The sequence below is a fragment of a genome, unplaced genomic scaffold (genome assembly GCF_019419815.1).
Source record: "Pyrus x bretschneideri cultivar Hongxiangsu unplaced genomic scaffold, Pyrus_bretschneideri_v1 Contig29, whole genome shotgun sequence".
In the NCBI taxonomy this organism is placed as follows: domain Eukaryota; kingdom Viridiplantae; phylum Streptophyta; class Magnoliopsida; order Rosales; family Rosaceae; genus Pyrus; species Pyrus x bretschneideri.
In genome coordinates, this window is record NW_025999601.1 from 4,160,590 (window position 1) to 4,178,126 (window position 17,537).

At 35.2% G+C, this 17,537-nt stretch overlaps 1 protein-coding gene across 1 annotated transcript; it reads right to left on the bottom strand.

Moving 5' to 3' along the window:
- Nucleotides 1-1,533: 1,533 nt before the first annotated feature.
- Nucleotides 1,534-8,734, bottom strand: LOC103942675 (pleiotropic drug resistance protein 2). The gene is made up of 20 exons (XM_009352865.3): nt 8,075-8,734; nt 7,632-7,752; nt 7,447-7,535; nt 7,219-7,303; nt 6,828-7,118; nt 6,655-6,745; nt 5,665-6,565; nt 5,425-5,585; nt 5,188-5,291; nt 4,916-5,075; nt 4,752-4,832; nt 4,531-4,661; nt 4,056-4,388; nt 3,591-3,881; nt 3,418-3,501; nt 3,104-3,237; nt 2,792-3,019; nt 2,490-2,661; nt 2,139-2,393; nt 1,534-1,951 (listed from the first exon to the last, which is right to left on the bottom strand). Exons 1-20 carry the CDS (start codon nt 8,449-8,451, stop codon nt 1,685-1,687), a joined length of 4,356 nt encoding a protein of 1,451 aa, XP_009351140.2. The 5' UTR covers nt 8,452-8,734; the 3' UTR covers nt 1,534-1,684.
- Between the last annotated feature and the right edge of the window lie 8,803 nt (nt 8,735-17,537).

Here is a 17,537-nt window from a genome sequence, read left to right on the forward strand (position 1 = left end):
ATAGAATGCTATTAAATTGATGTGTTAGATTCCTAATAGATACTAGTTAGTGCTTGGATTGTAATTTATGATTTTCTTATATTGATTTGATCATGTGATGCTTCATTTCTATTTATAATATATATATATATATATATGTTTTGTTTTTGAGCAAATATACATATGATTTTAGCTCTATTAATTGATATGAATTTTTATTTTTATTATTGAATGTGTAGAAATTAAGAACATGGAACGATATAATACATGAAAATCATACTCGATTAGTTTAAACAATGTTATTTCGAATAGTACAACACCAATTTTGTTGGGTTCAATCCGATTTCAGATAGTTCAACTCGGGAAGAGATCTGGTTTGGATCGCTCCCATCAAAGGCCCAGGATCAAGTGTTCCGAGCCATTAAAATTTAATCTAACGGCTACAATTATTATAATTTTTAGAGGAGTCCCCCTGTTTGTAGCCATTTGATCAAATTTCAATGCCCCGAATCATTTGATCCTGGGCCTTTGATGGGAGAGATTCGGACTTTTCTTGTTCAACTCCAATACTGGGACCACCCAATGATAAAAGTCTGGATCGGCCACTGGGCCCTGGTACTTCATTTTTTGATATGAGGGTAGAAGTAGTTGCTTTGCCCAGTTACGAAGAGAAGGAGGAGGAGTTTAAGGAGGAGGTAACCCATTTACTATCTGACGTCAAGTGGCACAACGGTAATTTCTGGGTTAAAAATCCAATGGGTGTAAAAATAAATCCACATATTAAATTGGGTTTATGGGGGTATATTAGGTATTAAATTTGGGTTTAAAGAGATATTAATAGTTTAGTTAAAAATCAAATGGGTGCAAAGAATAAGTTGGATGTATAAATAGGTTAGATGAGTTTAAATAAAATTTCTCTTATTATTATTATGCAAAAGAAAGAGTAGAAGTTCCACCATTAATCCCATCGGTACCGTTCTCGCATGACCACTCATGCAATTAATAGGTGTGCTTTTGTTTTTGCTATTCTTTTTTATGCAAAAGCCATTGAGCTAATTAAAATGAAATTATTTGATATAATTTGTGATTTATTTTGTGAGATGGTCTTTTTACTTTATTCAACAAACGATAATTCCATAAAGAAAAACATTCATCCATCTGCTCGGTAGGTCAAGGCATTTACAATCTTGATAGAAAAACAAGAAAGAGTGTATAATCGCTTTATCAGGTGATGAATTTGTACATCTTTATTTTTTTTGTGGCCAAGTACTCTTGATTTCTCGCACAAAAGATCGACACAATTTGAATGAGGAATACGTACATCTTTAGTAGCTAATGACTCTTGATTTCTCGTACAAAGATTGACAGGAAAATGATTTCCGCACAAAAATAAATCAATCGTTTACTTCTCAAGTGCAGTTTGTTTAAATCAGTTCTTTTTTTCTTCAAGAAAAAGATTTATATATGTCAATTAGGGAAGAATATAGCAGTACAGTAGACCAAGTTTTCAAGTTTTAATTGATTTCATATGAAGAAATGATTTCTCATGTTTATTTAAACAGAAGAATGCCAAGCCTTTTATTTTATCGAACATCAAAGAATACAAACAATACGAAAGAAGTGAACAGAATTTCTTGTATCTGACTCAATACTATATCAATACACAACTTGAAGGTTTCTCAGCTTAGCTGAACATGGAAGTTGCTTATCTCCTCTGGAAGTTAAGGTACTTGATGCCGTAGGCAAAGACGAAGAAGAAGAGAAGGACCCAACCAATATGAGCAAACACCACGGGGATTAAAAAGTCGTAGTCATAACCAAAGTTATCTTTAATGAACACATCCACTCTCACTTCTCCCTGAGAAGTTACAATCAGATCCTTGTTGTCGCCAACTTGAGACGCGAAGATGCCATAGATTGACCAAGCAATTGGAGACCCCCAGTAGTACCACCTCCACCACACCGGAATTAGCTGCAAGATAAAGCATGAGTTGTTATGATCGCAATGATAGAGAAAATTTCTTGTTGAACAAGCTAAGTTTGGTGAAATTCATCGAGTAACCTAATTGGGGTTTTAACAATTGAATCCCTACTCTTTCATCACCTTCGTGTCATAAAGTCCCAATAAGAAAAGTAACTGAGAGTTTCAAATGACATACCGGCCTGGAAATGAGGAAACCAGAGAACAAGTTCCAGAAGCTCGTGAAGAAGGAGGAAACGATTGCAGCAATTTGATGGCCAGGAGTTAGTGCAACCATCATCATTCCGTACATGGACATGTAGGTAAAGCACATGAATATGAAGTAGTAGAAGTACAAAAACTTCTCCACCGTCCAAACATACCCGATCATAGAATACAGAAGGCATGAATACATAAAGGTTTGGATTGCAACGTAAATTGTCTCAATAGCAACCTGCACCAGCACCAAAAACAGGAATCAATTCCAGCTACATCTTAGTTTATTAAAAAGCTTGGAAACACATATCTTATAAAACTTCCAATTTCTTACCTGAGCAAATGCATAAGGTAACTCTGAATACATCCCTGCTGCTCTTTCACGGTAGAAAACTGTTCTCTCAATCGCAACCACAGATTGCACAGCATTAGCATTGCTTGCTCCAAGGAAAAGAACAGCGGAATAGGTAGCTCCCAAAAGATTTATCAGGTCTTGTTGTTTGTGTCTGTTCACAAGATAACAGTTATACAATATTGTATAAGTGACAAAACACATCTTGATTGGAGAAAACACGCAATTGAGTCACAAATTTAGAGGGAAGAATATGTAGCTGATTATAAAGTTCTAAAAATTACATGGAGTCTCCTTTGCCCCAGAAGATAACACCAAATAGTATGCCAATGCCAGCTGTCATGAAAAACCTAATGGCATTGTATCTCGAGTTCCTCCAGTACGACCAGTGTTGTTTCCAAAAGCAAGCATGGCATTGAGTTATGAAACTTTGTGAGTATTGGGTGGGAAAGTAAAGGTCACTAGAACCAGGTTGTGGTGTGCTCAGTTCCTCGATAAGTTCCTGATTTTGTCTGAACAGGTGAAGAAAAGAAATGTAAGGATCTAATTTTAACAAACAGAAAGGGAACAAAATTAATACTACACATGTTTTTTACCTATAGAGGTCAGAATTTGCAAAAATTTCTGCGAAGTCAACATTGTTTTGAGCCTCAACTGCAGCTGAGCTGACCTCTAACATCCAAGTAGCAGGATTGTAGCCTTCTTTAATCTTGGGAACTCCAGGAATTGCCTGCAAGAAGGTTTTCGATATTATCCAAACTTTTTAACTCTAAACTCATCGATATATAGAAACTATTACTGCTTAATAGATCATACAGTTCTATTGAAATAGAGAATTCAACCTTCAAGTCCGACGAATGGTGATAGAATTAAGTCAGGTCTAAATAAGCTAGGTAAAGTATAAACTTACCTCGAAATATTCAACAAGCTTGTGGGACTGGGGACCTAGAGGTCCAGCATAAATCACTTGTCCTCCTCTTTTCATTAAGAACAACTGCAACGTGAAACACAGTTGAGATGAAATTTGGCACAGGAAATAGTGAACAATGTTGCAAATTTAATAGATCTGGAATCAAATTATACCTCATCAAAAGCTTCAAAAATGTCAATGCTAGGCTGGTGAATAGTGCAAACAACAGTTCGCCCGGTATCCACAGTATTTCTTACAGTACGCATAACAATAGCAGCTGCTCTAGCATCAAGACCTGATGTCGGCTCATCCATGAAGATGATGGAAGGGTTGGCAACCAATTCTACAGCAATGGTAAGCCTCTTTCTCTGCTCAGTTGAAAGTCCATCAACTCCAGGAAGTCCAACTAAAGCATTTCTCAACGGGTTAAGTTCGACCAAATCCATAACCTCATCAACAAACATCTGCAGAAAGGAATCAATCAGAGTTAACTCATCATGTTTTTTTGTTCATGACACAACTGTTTATAGGTTAGTAAAAACAAAGATCTACAGATATTAAGTTGCATATAACCCCGAAAATTAAATGTTATAATTAATCATTAAAAGTATTTAGGCATGATTAAATAAACAACATGCCTTTCGTGTAGACTTCGTAACGTCCTGGGCAAGACGCAGCCAAGCAGAGTATAAGAGAGATTCATAAACAGTCACATATGGTGAATGAATGTCGTTTTGTTCACAATAACCGCTGACCCGAGCAAATGTGGCTTGGTTCTTTGGGTATCCAGAGATGCTAATGCTTCCTTCAATGTATCCGCCAGTCTTTCTTCCAGCTAAGACATCCATCAAGGTAGTTTTTCCAGCGCCACTAACACCAACTAATGCAGTCAGGATACCTGGCCTGAATGCACCGCTAACGTCTCGAAGTAGTTGCAGTCGAGTCTCTTCAATCCCTTGGGTTTTCATTTCCTGATAACAACACAATATTATTACTACCCAGAATCATACTTGACACATGCTAGACATGTATTTGTAATTCTGTTAACTTCTCTGTCGATAAATATAGGACGGATTTAAAATCAGTGCAAGAAAAAGAAAAAAAATGACTTACCAGAGGCATATCGACATAGTAGTTGACATGGTTGAAAGCTAGTGAAAGGGGCTGGAAGGGCAGAACCATTCCTCGTTTCACTTGATCATTTGAACTACTTCCTTGAGCATTTTGCACTTGCATATCAATACCTGCAATTGTCATGTCGTAGAATCAGTAAAAACGTTGCAGAATCAGTAAAAACATTGAAGTGAGGATTGACTAGAAATAGCAATTTGAACCTTCTGAATTGGATGTCAATCGTGGCTTACTATCGGTTTCAGAGCCATTATCATCGATCAGAGTTTTGGTACCGCCAAGAGCTAAAAGGGAGTCAAGAAAACAAATCAATACTTGAATCCTTACCATGAAAATAGCTGAATGACAAATGCAACTGATTACTTACGATTTAAGAAGGTCAGTGCTCCAATGAAAAGAACATTAAAAAGAACCGAAAACCCGAGGAGTGCTCCAATACAAATCCAATACCAATATTCTTCTGTAAACAGGCCTCTTTCCCTCAGAATGGTTTGTCCGACAGTGGGCATACGGCCGTTAGGGAGAGGCTGCGCCATGGAAAACAAAAAAGAGTTTTGTTAACATTAAGCAGTTGAACCTGAGTATAAGCCTCAACCGTAATTATTAATGTAAAGCAAACTGAGATTTAAGAGAACATACAGCGCTCCATCTTTTATCGAGATATTCGTTGATAGCAATTGCATTTTGTCCATACATCATAGGTGATGAATAGAACCCCCATATCATCCACGGCTTAATATCATCTACACACGAGAAATGAGAGTGCATTTAACATATTGACATATATGAAATCGTCTAGCAGTCAAATCGATATAAGCTGCAGCTTGCGTACTTTGAAAGTAAATACTTTGACAGTGAACAAAGAAGGATTCTAACCTCTGGCAACAATATAACCTCCGAGAATAAAAACCAATAGCAGTGTAAATGAACCAATTGTGTTTGCAACAACTTCTGTTCTTCCAAGTGCAGCGATGAAACGGAACATGGAGACCGCCATCTGATGTATACCAAAGAAAGCCAAGAACTGTTTGAAGAACCTGCACATATTGGATGTAGGTAAGACTGACGAACTTTTTGTACTACTGAGAGCAATACAAGTGATAAAATAAAACTTACCTACTGGCAGCAGGTGCAAATCCTATGGTGTAATATGTTAAAGCTATCCATATAAAAGATTCCATAAATGAAATGGGAATTCTGGTTAGCCAAATGGGCAACCCAAAAGCCCACCCCGGGTAGAACAAGGCATCCCTCTGTTTAAAGAACACCGGAAGCCTGAAAACTGTCATTGAAAGTTCTGCCACTCCATTAAACATGACATTGATGAGACTGAAAAACAGCGCTCCCCAAAACCTTGCCGAATCCTCTTCTTTCCCATGTTTCATTTCAGTTCTTAAAAATACCGTGAAAGCAATTGTTGCCATGATGGTTATCTGCGTAGTTTTGAATATGTATACGAAAGAGTTACGCTGCATCAGCAGCCATTCCCTTTGCAAGCATGCCTTGAAGAGCTCCATATTAGATATTCCGTACTTTTCCTTCACCAAGGCAGCAGGATGGGCTGATCTTTTATCATATGGAACTCTCAGTTCTTCCACAAGCTGTTGACCAATATGAAAAGAGCTGAAAGCGTTTACAAAATCTGGCACCGAGATATAGCTATAAGGTTGGTTCTTCCGATACCAGTATTGTTCTTGGTCCTTCTTTGAGGTCACTTCTTGCAAGAAGTCTGCAACACCTTTTCTGTCAGGGCATCTGAACCCCATGTATTCGAAGAATTCAAGCACATTCTCACGCGGGCCTTGGTACACAATCTGACCCTCAGAAATAAGAATAATATCATCAAAAAGATCATATGTCTCAGGCGCAGGCTGCAAGAGAGAGATGACCATCGTCACATCCATAATATGAACCATCTGCCTCATGAACTTGGTAATCTGAAAGGTTGTGGAACTGTCCAACCCCGTCGAGATTTCATCCATGAAAAATGCTTTCGCTGGTCCAGCCAACATTTCTCCTGCACATTCAATTATCATTGTAAGTGTACTTGATTATTCAAACCCCTAATTGTAGTTATAATATGTAATTTGACATATAGTAATGTACCGGTTGTTACACGCTTCTTTTGCCCACCAGAGATACCCCTTCTCATATCATCACCCACCATTATATCAGCACATATATCTAATCCAAGTATCTGTCAGAAGAATAGAACATTACTAATTTAAAACTACGCAAAAAGATATCAATGATACAGCGTTATGAATGGACTTACGAACCTTGAGAACATAATCTGTGATCAAGCTAGTTTCGGTGCCTGCCATAGATGTGGCTTTCATGAATGCATCGATTTCAGGATCAGGTTTGATACCTGCATCTTTCTCTCTTCTAGACATCTCTACTAGCATATCATACCTTGTTCCAACTCCAAGGCAACGTCCAGAGAAATCCAGTGTTTCGCGAACTGTCATCTCACCATAATGGAGATCATGCTGACTGATATAAGCAGAGGTTCTCTGAGGCACAAATTCCTGGAATTCATGGCCACAGTAGGTCACTTTCCCGGTTACCTGTTAAAACCCCAACTTGTCAACACATATGAAAAAAGTAAACATGAATGCAGGTTAATAATGTTGAAATAAACTGATCAAAGGGGACAGGATGACAAACCCTTAGATCCCTATCAAGTTTGCCAGCAAGTGCTTTCAGTAGCGTTGTTTTCCCTGATGAGGGAGGTCCAAGAAGCAGTGTCATCCTGAAAATCATACAAAACAAGTGCATGGACGGAGTTCAGAAACAAAACTAACTTACATGAGTAGGCTTCCATATTCATTTCATAGGAAAAGTGAGTTTGTATTGTCCCTTAATGACGTTAGATACGTAAATACATGAGCATACCTTGATGGTTTAACAATACCGCTCACATCTTGGAGTATCTTGACGACTCTTTTGTTCGATTTTGAGAGTCCAATCAATCCAATTAGTCCCTGCTCACAGGTATTAAAATTTAGAAATCTAAGATCCACTAGGGAACTACTAGATTAAGAAGTAAAATTTGGTATTAGGAGATGTCGAAACAATACCTCAATTTGGTTCAAGGTAGAATTCAGCAAAGTTGGAAGAGCTCTGGTGCCAACATATGCATCTCCCTCTATTGATAAATTCTCAAATCTAACCTCAACCTTAGGAATGTCGATACCGACCCTGTTTCCGCATCAAAAGACAAAATTTACAATCTAATCCAAATCATACGTGATTTGCAAGCAAACAAAGAAAAAACTCCATCTTTGAATAGTAAGTTTTATGTTTTATGATTTCAAAGATTTTAAACTTCACCTCCCCTGAAGTCAATAGTTGTAACTAGCCTATTATAAAATCAGACTCAATTCCTAATGGAATTTTCGTCCCACAACTTCCATGCAACCAAAGAAACCCTTAAGTTTCAAGGTCAAAAAATTTTCTTTTTCGTCCTGCTTTCTCATCAACCAAACAATCTATGCACAAGAGAAGGAGAGACAACACAAACCTGTCGTTTCGAGCCCTGAGCCTCTTCAAGAACCTTTCATTATCATCCTCAACAACCTTAAGTATGCTCTCCATCAACTGCTTCTTGTCTTGTACCCCAAGTTTCGCAACATCAACTTCTTCAGTCACATACCTCCCATTGCTCATGGCCTGTCTCAACATTCCCTTCCTCATCCTATCATACGTTGGCAATCGCTCTATGGCGGCCCACTTGAGCTCCTCCTCCTCATCCACCATCTGCTGCCTGCTGCTCCGCTGGAACACATCTGGAGCATTCCACATTTCTCTAACACTAGTAGACCGCCAGCTCCTCCGGCTGCTACTCCGGCTGCTACTCTGCCTAGTTAAATCATCCACCCCCAATGGTGGTGACGCCATTTTTATGGCCCAAAACCAATCCAATCACTCACAACAACTCAAATATTTCTGATAATTTGCTGGGAAGCGATTGGACTTGATTAATGTCCCTGGAATTCGGGGCACGCTAAAGTTGAAAGAATAGTGATCAACTATGTAATCCTAACCCTTGAGTGTGATTTTCTTTCGTCTTTCAAAAATTCTTCAACACCTTTTGGCCGAAGAATTATGAACACATGTAAGAAAAGAGGGAGAGATATATAGAGTACAAAAATTTCTTCACAGTAAATTCTGGTTGAAAAATCTAATGGGAATTTGTCAGCAAAAATAAAATAAAATAAAAAAGTTAGAAATCAACTGAGGCTACTTTGAATATTCCTGCGTTTTTTTTTTTCTACGCAATTTACTACTATTAGTACTTTTGTTGCTGGGGATTTATTGTGAGTACTAGAATTTTTAATAACTTTCGCAGAAGCTGACCGCCCCTTATTCTAGATGGTCATATTCTTATGTGGGCGAATAATTCAACACACGTGAAATTTATGAACTGGAGAAAATTCCAATATTGTCAATTTTCTCCTTTTCCCATCTTCGAAACTTCGTAGGCTTTTCATATTATTGTTGAGACAATTTAGGGTCAGTATTTGGTATTGTTTATGAAAATGCTATAAGTGACAAAAGATACTTCTAATTACGTTTGTAGAAAAAAAAACATATAGTGCTTATTGGTTGTAACCCTACTTCTAACTATGTTTTTGCCTTTAATAGAAAACTGTTTCTGGGTTAAAACCTAAAATTTCTGAATTAAAAATTTTAGGTTTTAATGCAAGGGTATGATCTTATAAGTTGTAACTCTGCTTTTTCGAAACTTGCTATTGAAGCAGCAGTTTCAAGTTTTTTTTTCTCTAAAGCACTTTGGATTTTCTATAAACCTATCTGTTTGTAATAAAAGTACTTCTATTATAATCGCTTATGAAGAAAATTGCTTCTTATAAAAGATGTCCCAAATAGCCCTTAACTATGCTCATAAATTGGTATGAGCACCATTTAAAATTGGTTTAACTTCAAAGTAAAAAGTTCTATTTGAACTAGATAATGAGACTCTTCAAATGGTAGTGCGGTGACACCTAACTTGCATTGCATAATTGCACTGTTGACATCTCATTGCCACTGCACTAACACTTGTGTATCTCTAAATTCAAATAGTGTGTTGAATTTGGCATGTGTGACTGTTTTTTCTTCATTACGGTTTTCTTCACGTAGATTTATCCGCATAAAGTTTGTTCAAAGTGATTTATGTTTAACATGACAGCTTCGACGTATGTTTTGACCTTTTTTTTAATGAAATCCCCATGATTAAAGTGAATAGCTGTTAGAGATTACGAAATAATTAGTCCAACTATAAAAATATTAAATTTTAGGATGTGTCCTCGACAATTTGGTGCATAGATAGTTGTATTCGCACAATCATGACCTAAGACGGAGGGTTACTTTGCAACTAAGCAAGTTTATTTGAGGTTTTAATAGAACCCTTCTGACATTTGCATCTAACTTTCTTTCAGCAAATCAATACTATTATATTTGTGACTTTTGTAAATGTTTAGGAAATTCAGTTATCAACAAGTAAAGAGAAGTTGTAATATTTTCCTTTAGTATAATTATTACAATCGATGTTACTGGTTTATAGGGAAATTAGTACAAACACCAACTGAATCATTAGGGGTGTTGACCAAAACTATAAATCTCGCCAGTTTACCATCCAGACTCTAGTTTTAGTGTAGATGTGCTGTATCTGTAATTTCCATTAAAAATTCATCATGTGTTATGCACATGAACATTTTTTCAGGCGTCGATTCAAGGTAGAAACTCCGTTAACTACAACCTTGTCTTTGAGGAGAAGAAAAATTGTCCCACGAGTTTTTTTACTTATTATTGTTACAAATGATATTACTACTATAACTTGCACTAAGGGAGGGTTGAGGATTTGAACTTGAGACACAATGTGTAATACCCTGAAATTTTAAAAATATGAAAATGTGGAGAAAAATCGAAAATAAAGCGATGTACGGTTATGAAAAATTGAATTGAGATTTTATATTATTTTTCGGGAATTTATATTAATTTATTTGAATTTAGATTTTAATTAAAACTAGTTATGAAGAGTGAAGTTTAGAAATTAATTATTTAAAATCTGTAGACTATTCAAGGTTACAATTTATATTTTTTAATAGAACTCGATCTCACGAACGCATAGGCGCAAACCTTTCACGAAACAGAGTTATAATGAAAAAGTTATTAACGTTTAAAGTTAGGGACATTTTTGTAGTTCTAACTTGAACTAGAAGGCTCTAGAAAATCTGTAGCAATTGGAGTGCCATGTGGGTGGCTGAGATGAAAAGGGAAGGAGAGAAAGGAGAGACGGGGGAATTAGTCTGCTCAATCAGAAGAGGAGGAAAGGAGGGAAAGGAGAGAGGGGAGAGAAGGAGGGAACCGGGTTCCCTTCGACCCGAGTAACCCAACCCGGAGGCATCCATGATTTCTGATGCAATCCATGGTGTTTTCAGGCGAGTTGAAGCCACTCACCACCGGGAAAACATTTCCCATCGACACCTCTACCATTTCCACCCCAAAAATGAGAAGAATTGGCCTTGAATTGGTGAAACCCGCACCGGTGGGTGTGGTGGTACCTTGTCGAAGAACCACGAATTCTGAAACAATTTCTTTCAATTTCCACCACCAAAACCTCCTCTTAAGCCCAGGAAAAAAGCCCAAACAAGTTTGGGGGCATCGGAGTTATTATGGAGTCGAATCGAGGACACCCAAATTCTAGGGTTCTGGCGGAATTGAGTGAAATTGGGGCTTTTCCTTGCTGAATTGGACTTCGGCCCAGGTACGAAAGTTGTTCCTCTCATTGAATCTACTTGCTTGTAAAATTTGGTAATTTTTTTTTTTAAATAGTTGAATTTTCCGGCAACTCGGGACGGTTGATAGCCATGTGCGGCAGTGCGTGGCCAGTGAGCCAATGCCGTCTTTTTACGCTAATTTCAATGTTCTGAATCCATATTTAATATACATTTGGTGTGATTCACTTGTTTGAACCTAGTTAGTGATTGTGAGTCACTTAAATATTTTTTGAAAGTGAGTTAGGAAATGGAGTGGTGAACTACAAAAGGTTTGATCTCGTTCAAGGGTACGTAGGCAGTCTAACGGGGGTTAGATGCGGCCTTAATACTGAGATTAATCTTTCGTTGAAATTTGTCTAAGAAGAGTAATTGGGTGATTAATTTACAAAATTTACCTTATGTTCTTGGTAAATGAGTTGGGTTATAGATTTTGTGAGTAACTCATAATTGGATAATAAAGAATTAACCTTTTGTTGAGAAGTTGATTTAATAGAAGAAATATGGAGATTTAATTGGTAATCTACACATATGCTTTGGTAATTAAAATATGATTATAGTGTTATGAGGAATTAAGGAATTTAAGTAAAAAAAATCATGATTAATAGTAACTAAATAAAACGAAGTTTAGTTTGGGCCTATCACCGATATTATTTCCCAAAATAAATATTTTGGGATGGGGAGTTATACAATGAGTTAACTGAGTTCTTACATAAGTCATCAAGGGGTCTTAAGTCACAAATATACCCTTGGAAGGGTCTCATAAATTTTTGATGTAAAATCATAAAGGTGGTACATTCACACTAACTCATGAGTTTGGCTGATTAATTCTCAAAAAATTGTCATCTCAGGTGATATGTGTCAAATTTCCCCCATCTATGTGTTGTACTCAGCAGGCTGCTGGATTTCTTCAATAAATATCTAAGTTTGAAAAAAAAAAACAAAGTGACAAATGCCACACTTCCCTTTGGACGTTCCTTAACAGTTGGATGTGAGTGAAGAGAGTGATGGATGCTTGAATCTGATACTTCATTCTTTAGTTTGAAATTTCGTCATTCTTTAGTTTGAAATTTCGTTTTGATAATTTTCTTTAATTAATTGAGTAGCTGGACTCAATTATCTATGAATTTTTATGAGTTGCTTATTATAAAATATCAACTTTATTTTCTGTCTATTATAATAAGTTAATTAGTGAAATCAATGTCGTACTTAATTATTTGAATTACAAACTTACAACTTTACAAATTTCAAAGCTGTATTAAGATAATGACAAGTACCTAAATCAATTTTCTAGTAATCGTTGTTTTTTGACTTTGTGAGAGTACGGTAGTTAGAGGCTACCAAGATATTCAAGGCTTCAATCAAAAGTTACTCAAAATTCTATAACGGGGGGCTTGAATAATAAGGTGTTAAAAGTCGCGGGCAAAACCGATCATGCTTTTACGTCTGACCTTTGACGTGACATGGGAAAGGATCCCGGCGGCAGATTCTCTGCCCTCTTATTACTATGCTCTTCTCATTCCTTCCTATTTGTACGGTTACGGTTAATTCACGTCAACATTTTAAAGGATCCTTTCCCATTTGGCATGACTCATGAGATAAAAATATCTTAACATAAGTTGTCATGGTCGAACACGCGCGCGCACACTAACATATCTGCACAATGTTTGCGCGTCGTGATGAAAGTTAAGATTACTTGTTTTGTATGTGTCATTTTCTGCAATTATCAGTACTGGTTTCTGAATGTTGTTCCAAATATTGAGAATGAATTCCACGAGAAAATTGGATTTTGCATATATTTATAAATAAATTGGATTACTCTCTATCTGTCAATTAGTTTTATAGGGGAACTTCAACTTTGTTTATAGTATCAGAGTAGGTTATTTTACGTGTGAAGCCCAACGGTCACATGTGCTTCATGTCACTTGAGTTGTGTTGTCCACGTGTTAGGCTTTAAAATTCGTCACACTTGAGAGGACGTGTTGATAATAAATTTTACATTGATAAGAAGAGGGACATTGCATGTGCTTATTAGTAAGTTGAGTTACTTCCTATATTATCATATTATTTTATGTAAAATTTCATTTCTTTACCAAGTTTTACCAATGGATTTGGCAACCTCAACTTCTATGGTTAGAGTAAAAGGTAAACAGTTAATACAAATGTTGTTACTGAATGGCATGGTTATATGCATTTATTTACTGTTGGCTTAAGAAAATAACAGGATTTAGAGGAAAGATTCATCCTCGTGAGCACAGATGTAGCAAACAATTATGAAGCGGATTTTCCTGCGATTTCTTACTAATGTAGACTAAATCCTTGTATGTTTATTGTACTAGATTATTTTGAACTTGATTAGCTTAACGGGTTAAGCTGAATTGGTTTGGCATGGACTAAGGGCTGGTTTGGTATTGCTAGGCCTGACAATTTCTGACACGACCCGATAACCCGACACGACACGACACGAAATTAACAGGTGTTTGGGTCGACACGATAACGAATCGGGTCTTATCGGGTAACCCGATAAGCACCTGTTAAGATAACGGGTTGGGTCGGGTATACACGTGGGTAAACACGATACACGATAAGCAGAATATTATTTTTATAATTTTATAACCCTAAAAAAATACTGTAATAATTATATACATTAATTTTACAATTTTATACCCCTAAAAATTATAATAAATATATATATATATTAAATTAACTATAAAATTTATAATAATTATAATAATTATATATACTATAATAATTATACCCCCAAATATTAAGTCTATCTATACTAATTATATATATATATATATATATATTAAATTTTATAAAAACTATAATGCATATTAATTAATAATTTAATATGCATGATCATGCATTTGCCAACTTGCCGCCCTTTTTGAAAAAAAAAATGGAGGGAAAATGAAAATGTTAAGAAAAGTTGAAAATAAAACAAAAAAGTGAGGGAATTAGGGAAAGATGTTGGAGGGAAAAGTGAAAATGATAAGAAAAAGTTGAAAAGGAAACAAAAAAGAGAGGGAAAAATGAAAATTAATAGAAGTGGTGAGAAATTTTTTTTTTTTTTTAAGTTATTAACATTTTATCACACACATGACTGTCATGACATATCTCACTATTTTTATAATGAACACGTGACACGTGATGTATGTACTATTCCATGTACCAGTCAATTATAATTTATACGTACAAAATAAATAGATTTAAATCTACTTAATAAATATATATATATACACACACACACGGAACTTGATTGATGGCATACGAATTCTCCAAAACTAATTTCAACGATCCAAACCGTCAAAATTGTTTGTATATGCTTGGAGATCACATCAGCAAAAAATCACAAAAAAAAAAACATTCAGAGGTCAAGTAACGGGACAAAGTTTTTCAACGGTTATAAACGAAAAATCACGATTTAACGGTTATTTTAACTCCGATTTTGATGATTTTTTATAACTACACTCCTTGAACCTATATGAATACAATGAATGAATTCGATCTTCAATTTAAAATATTTACACAAGTGGATACCACAAAATCTTATGTTATACTTAATAAAAGTATAAATAAACTCTAAGTGTTAGTCAATCTATCGTTTTACGAATTCTCCAAAACTAATTTCAACGATCCAAACCGTCAAAATTGTTTGTATATGCTTGGAGATCACATCAGCAAAAAATCACAAAAAAAAAACATTCAAAGATCAAGTAACGGGACAAAGCTTTTCAACGGTTATAAACGAAAAATCAAGATTTAACGGTTATTTTAACTCCGATTTTGATGATTTTTTATAACTACACTCCTTGACCCTATATGAATACAATGAATGAATTCGATCTTCAATTTAAAATATTTACACAAGTGGATACCACAAAATCTTATGTTATACTTAATAAAAGTATAAATAAACTCTAAGTGTTAGTCAATCTATCGTTTTACGAATTCTCCAAAACTAATTTCAACGATCCAAACCGTCAAAATTGTTTGTATATGCTTGGAGATCACATCAGCAAAAAATCACAAAAAAAAAACATTCAAAGATCAAGTAACGGGACAAAGCTTTTCAACGGTTATAAACGAAAAATCAAGATTTAACGGTTATTTTAACTCCGATTTTGATGATTTTTTATAACTACACTCCTTGACCCTATATGAATACAATGAATGAATTCGATCTTCAATTTAAAATATTTACACAAGTGGATACCACAAAATCTTATGTTATACTTAATAAAAGTATAAATAAACTCTAAGTGTTAGTCAATCTATCGTTTTACGAATTCAAACTAATTTCAACGATCCAAACCGTCAAAATTGTTTGTATATGCTTGGAGATCACATTAGCAAAAAATCACAAAAAAAAAACATTCAGAGATCAAGTAACGGGACAAAGCTTTTCGACGGTTATAAACGAAAAATCAAGATTTAACGGTTATTTTAACTCCGATTTTGATGAATTTTAACAGCTACACTCCTTGACCCTATATGAATACAAAGAATGAATTTGATCTTCAATTTAAAATATTTACACTAGTGGAATTTATATACTTAAAAACAAAAACTCTTTATCCTTGCACATTTAATATTTGTAATAGATTAGTAGTGTATGTATTATTTTTTTTATTAGGCTTTCATTTTCGAGTGTAGATATAATACTTGAACGAGAAATGTTTTAATGTTTTCAAGTAATATTTATGTCGCAATGTGTGGTATGTGCAAATTGTAAAAAAATATATTTTTTTCTTAACGGGTCATAACGGGTCGGGTCACTTTACCCGTTGGGTAAAGTGACACGACCTGTTAAGGACCCGTTAAGATAACGGGTGTGACACGACACGACCCGTTAAGATAACAGGTGTTACACGAAAACGACACGAACACGACAGACACGACCCGTTTGCCAGGCCTAGGTATTGCTATGCTTTGAAAAAAAGCTGCTTCTGCTGTGCTGTGAGAATAAGCAGCTGTGAAATAAAGCAGCAGAGTGTTTGGTAAACTTTTTTGTAAAAGTGCTTTTGAAAAAAAAAAAAAAAAAGTAGTATTATAGTGTTTGGTAAATTTTTATGTAAAACAGTTGTGAAAAAAAGCCGATTTTTCAAAGCTGGGTTTTGCAGCTTCTTGTTTTTGGCTTTTTTTTCACCCAAAACTGTGAAAAAAAACTGAAGCTGAATGTTTACCAAATACAAAAACAGCTCCTAGCTTTTTTTTATACCTGTTTTTTTTCAGAATCACCTCAGTACCAAACCAGGCCTAAATAATATGAGAATAATGAAGAATTTGGTACAGTGTTAGACTAAGCTAATGACGGAAATATTTTTTGTATCTAAAATTTGTTTTTCCATTTTTTTGGTCAATATATCGATAATCTCGATCGCACCCGGGAGAGTATAAACTGTGTGTGTAAGCCTTTCGGATTTTTGGGGTATGATTTAACTGCGGCTTTTCTTAGTGGGAGCATTTTTTGCTCACTTCTGTTTCACTTTTACAAAATAAAAAATTCTCAAATTTTAAGAAATGAAAAAAAAAAAAAAAAAAAAAAACAAAATTCCCAGCAAAACACATCTCTCGAGCTCGCCATAGCTATCTTCTGTATCCCCAAACTCAGCAAACCACAACGCAACGTCTCAAGAAGGCCATGGTAGGCTTTCTACCCTGAATTTTTTTTTCTTATAAATCTCTACTACTATTAATCAATTTTATAATACCACTATTAACCTTAATCCAACAAATATAAAGCTTCTAATTTTTGAATCAAAAGTCCAAAACTATAATTCTATAATAATATTAGTTGACCATATTCTCCGTTTCATGCCTATATATATAATATTTTTTCTTTACTTGCAGACTATTATTTTGGTTAATTTCTCAATTCTCTCTATTATATCATCTATGAAATCAAGAAGAGAAAAAGTTTTTATGTAAGTAAAAAAAAAAAAAAAAAAAAAAAAAAACACCTTTCAAATTCTCTTATGCCTTATGTTTTAACAAAGGTGTAGCTACTCAATAATACAATCTGGTGGTATTCCTCTTCACTTGGAAGTGAGAGGTCTTAGGTTTGAATCTCATGGATGGTGAATTCGATACCAAATTAGGCTATCCATTGTGTGGCTTAGCCGAACTCCCCCCTCCCTTTAGTGTAAAAATATCGATGTACTCGGAAAAAAAAAAAAAAACAAAAAAAAAAAAAAACAAAAA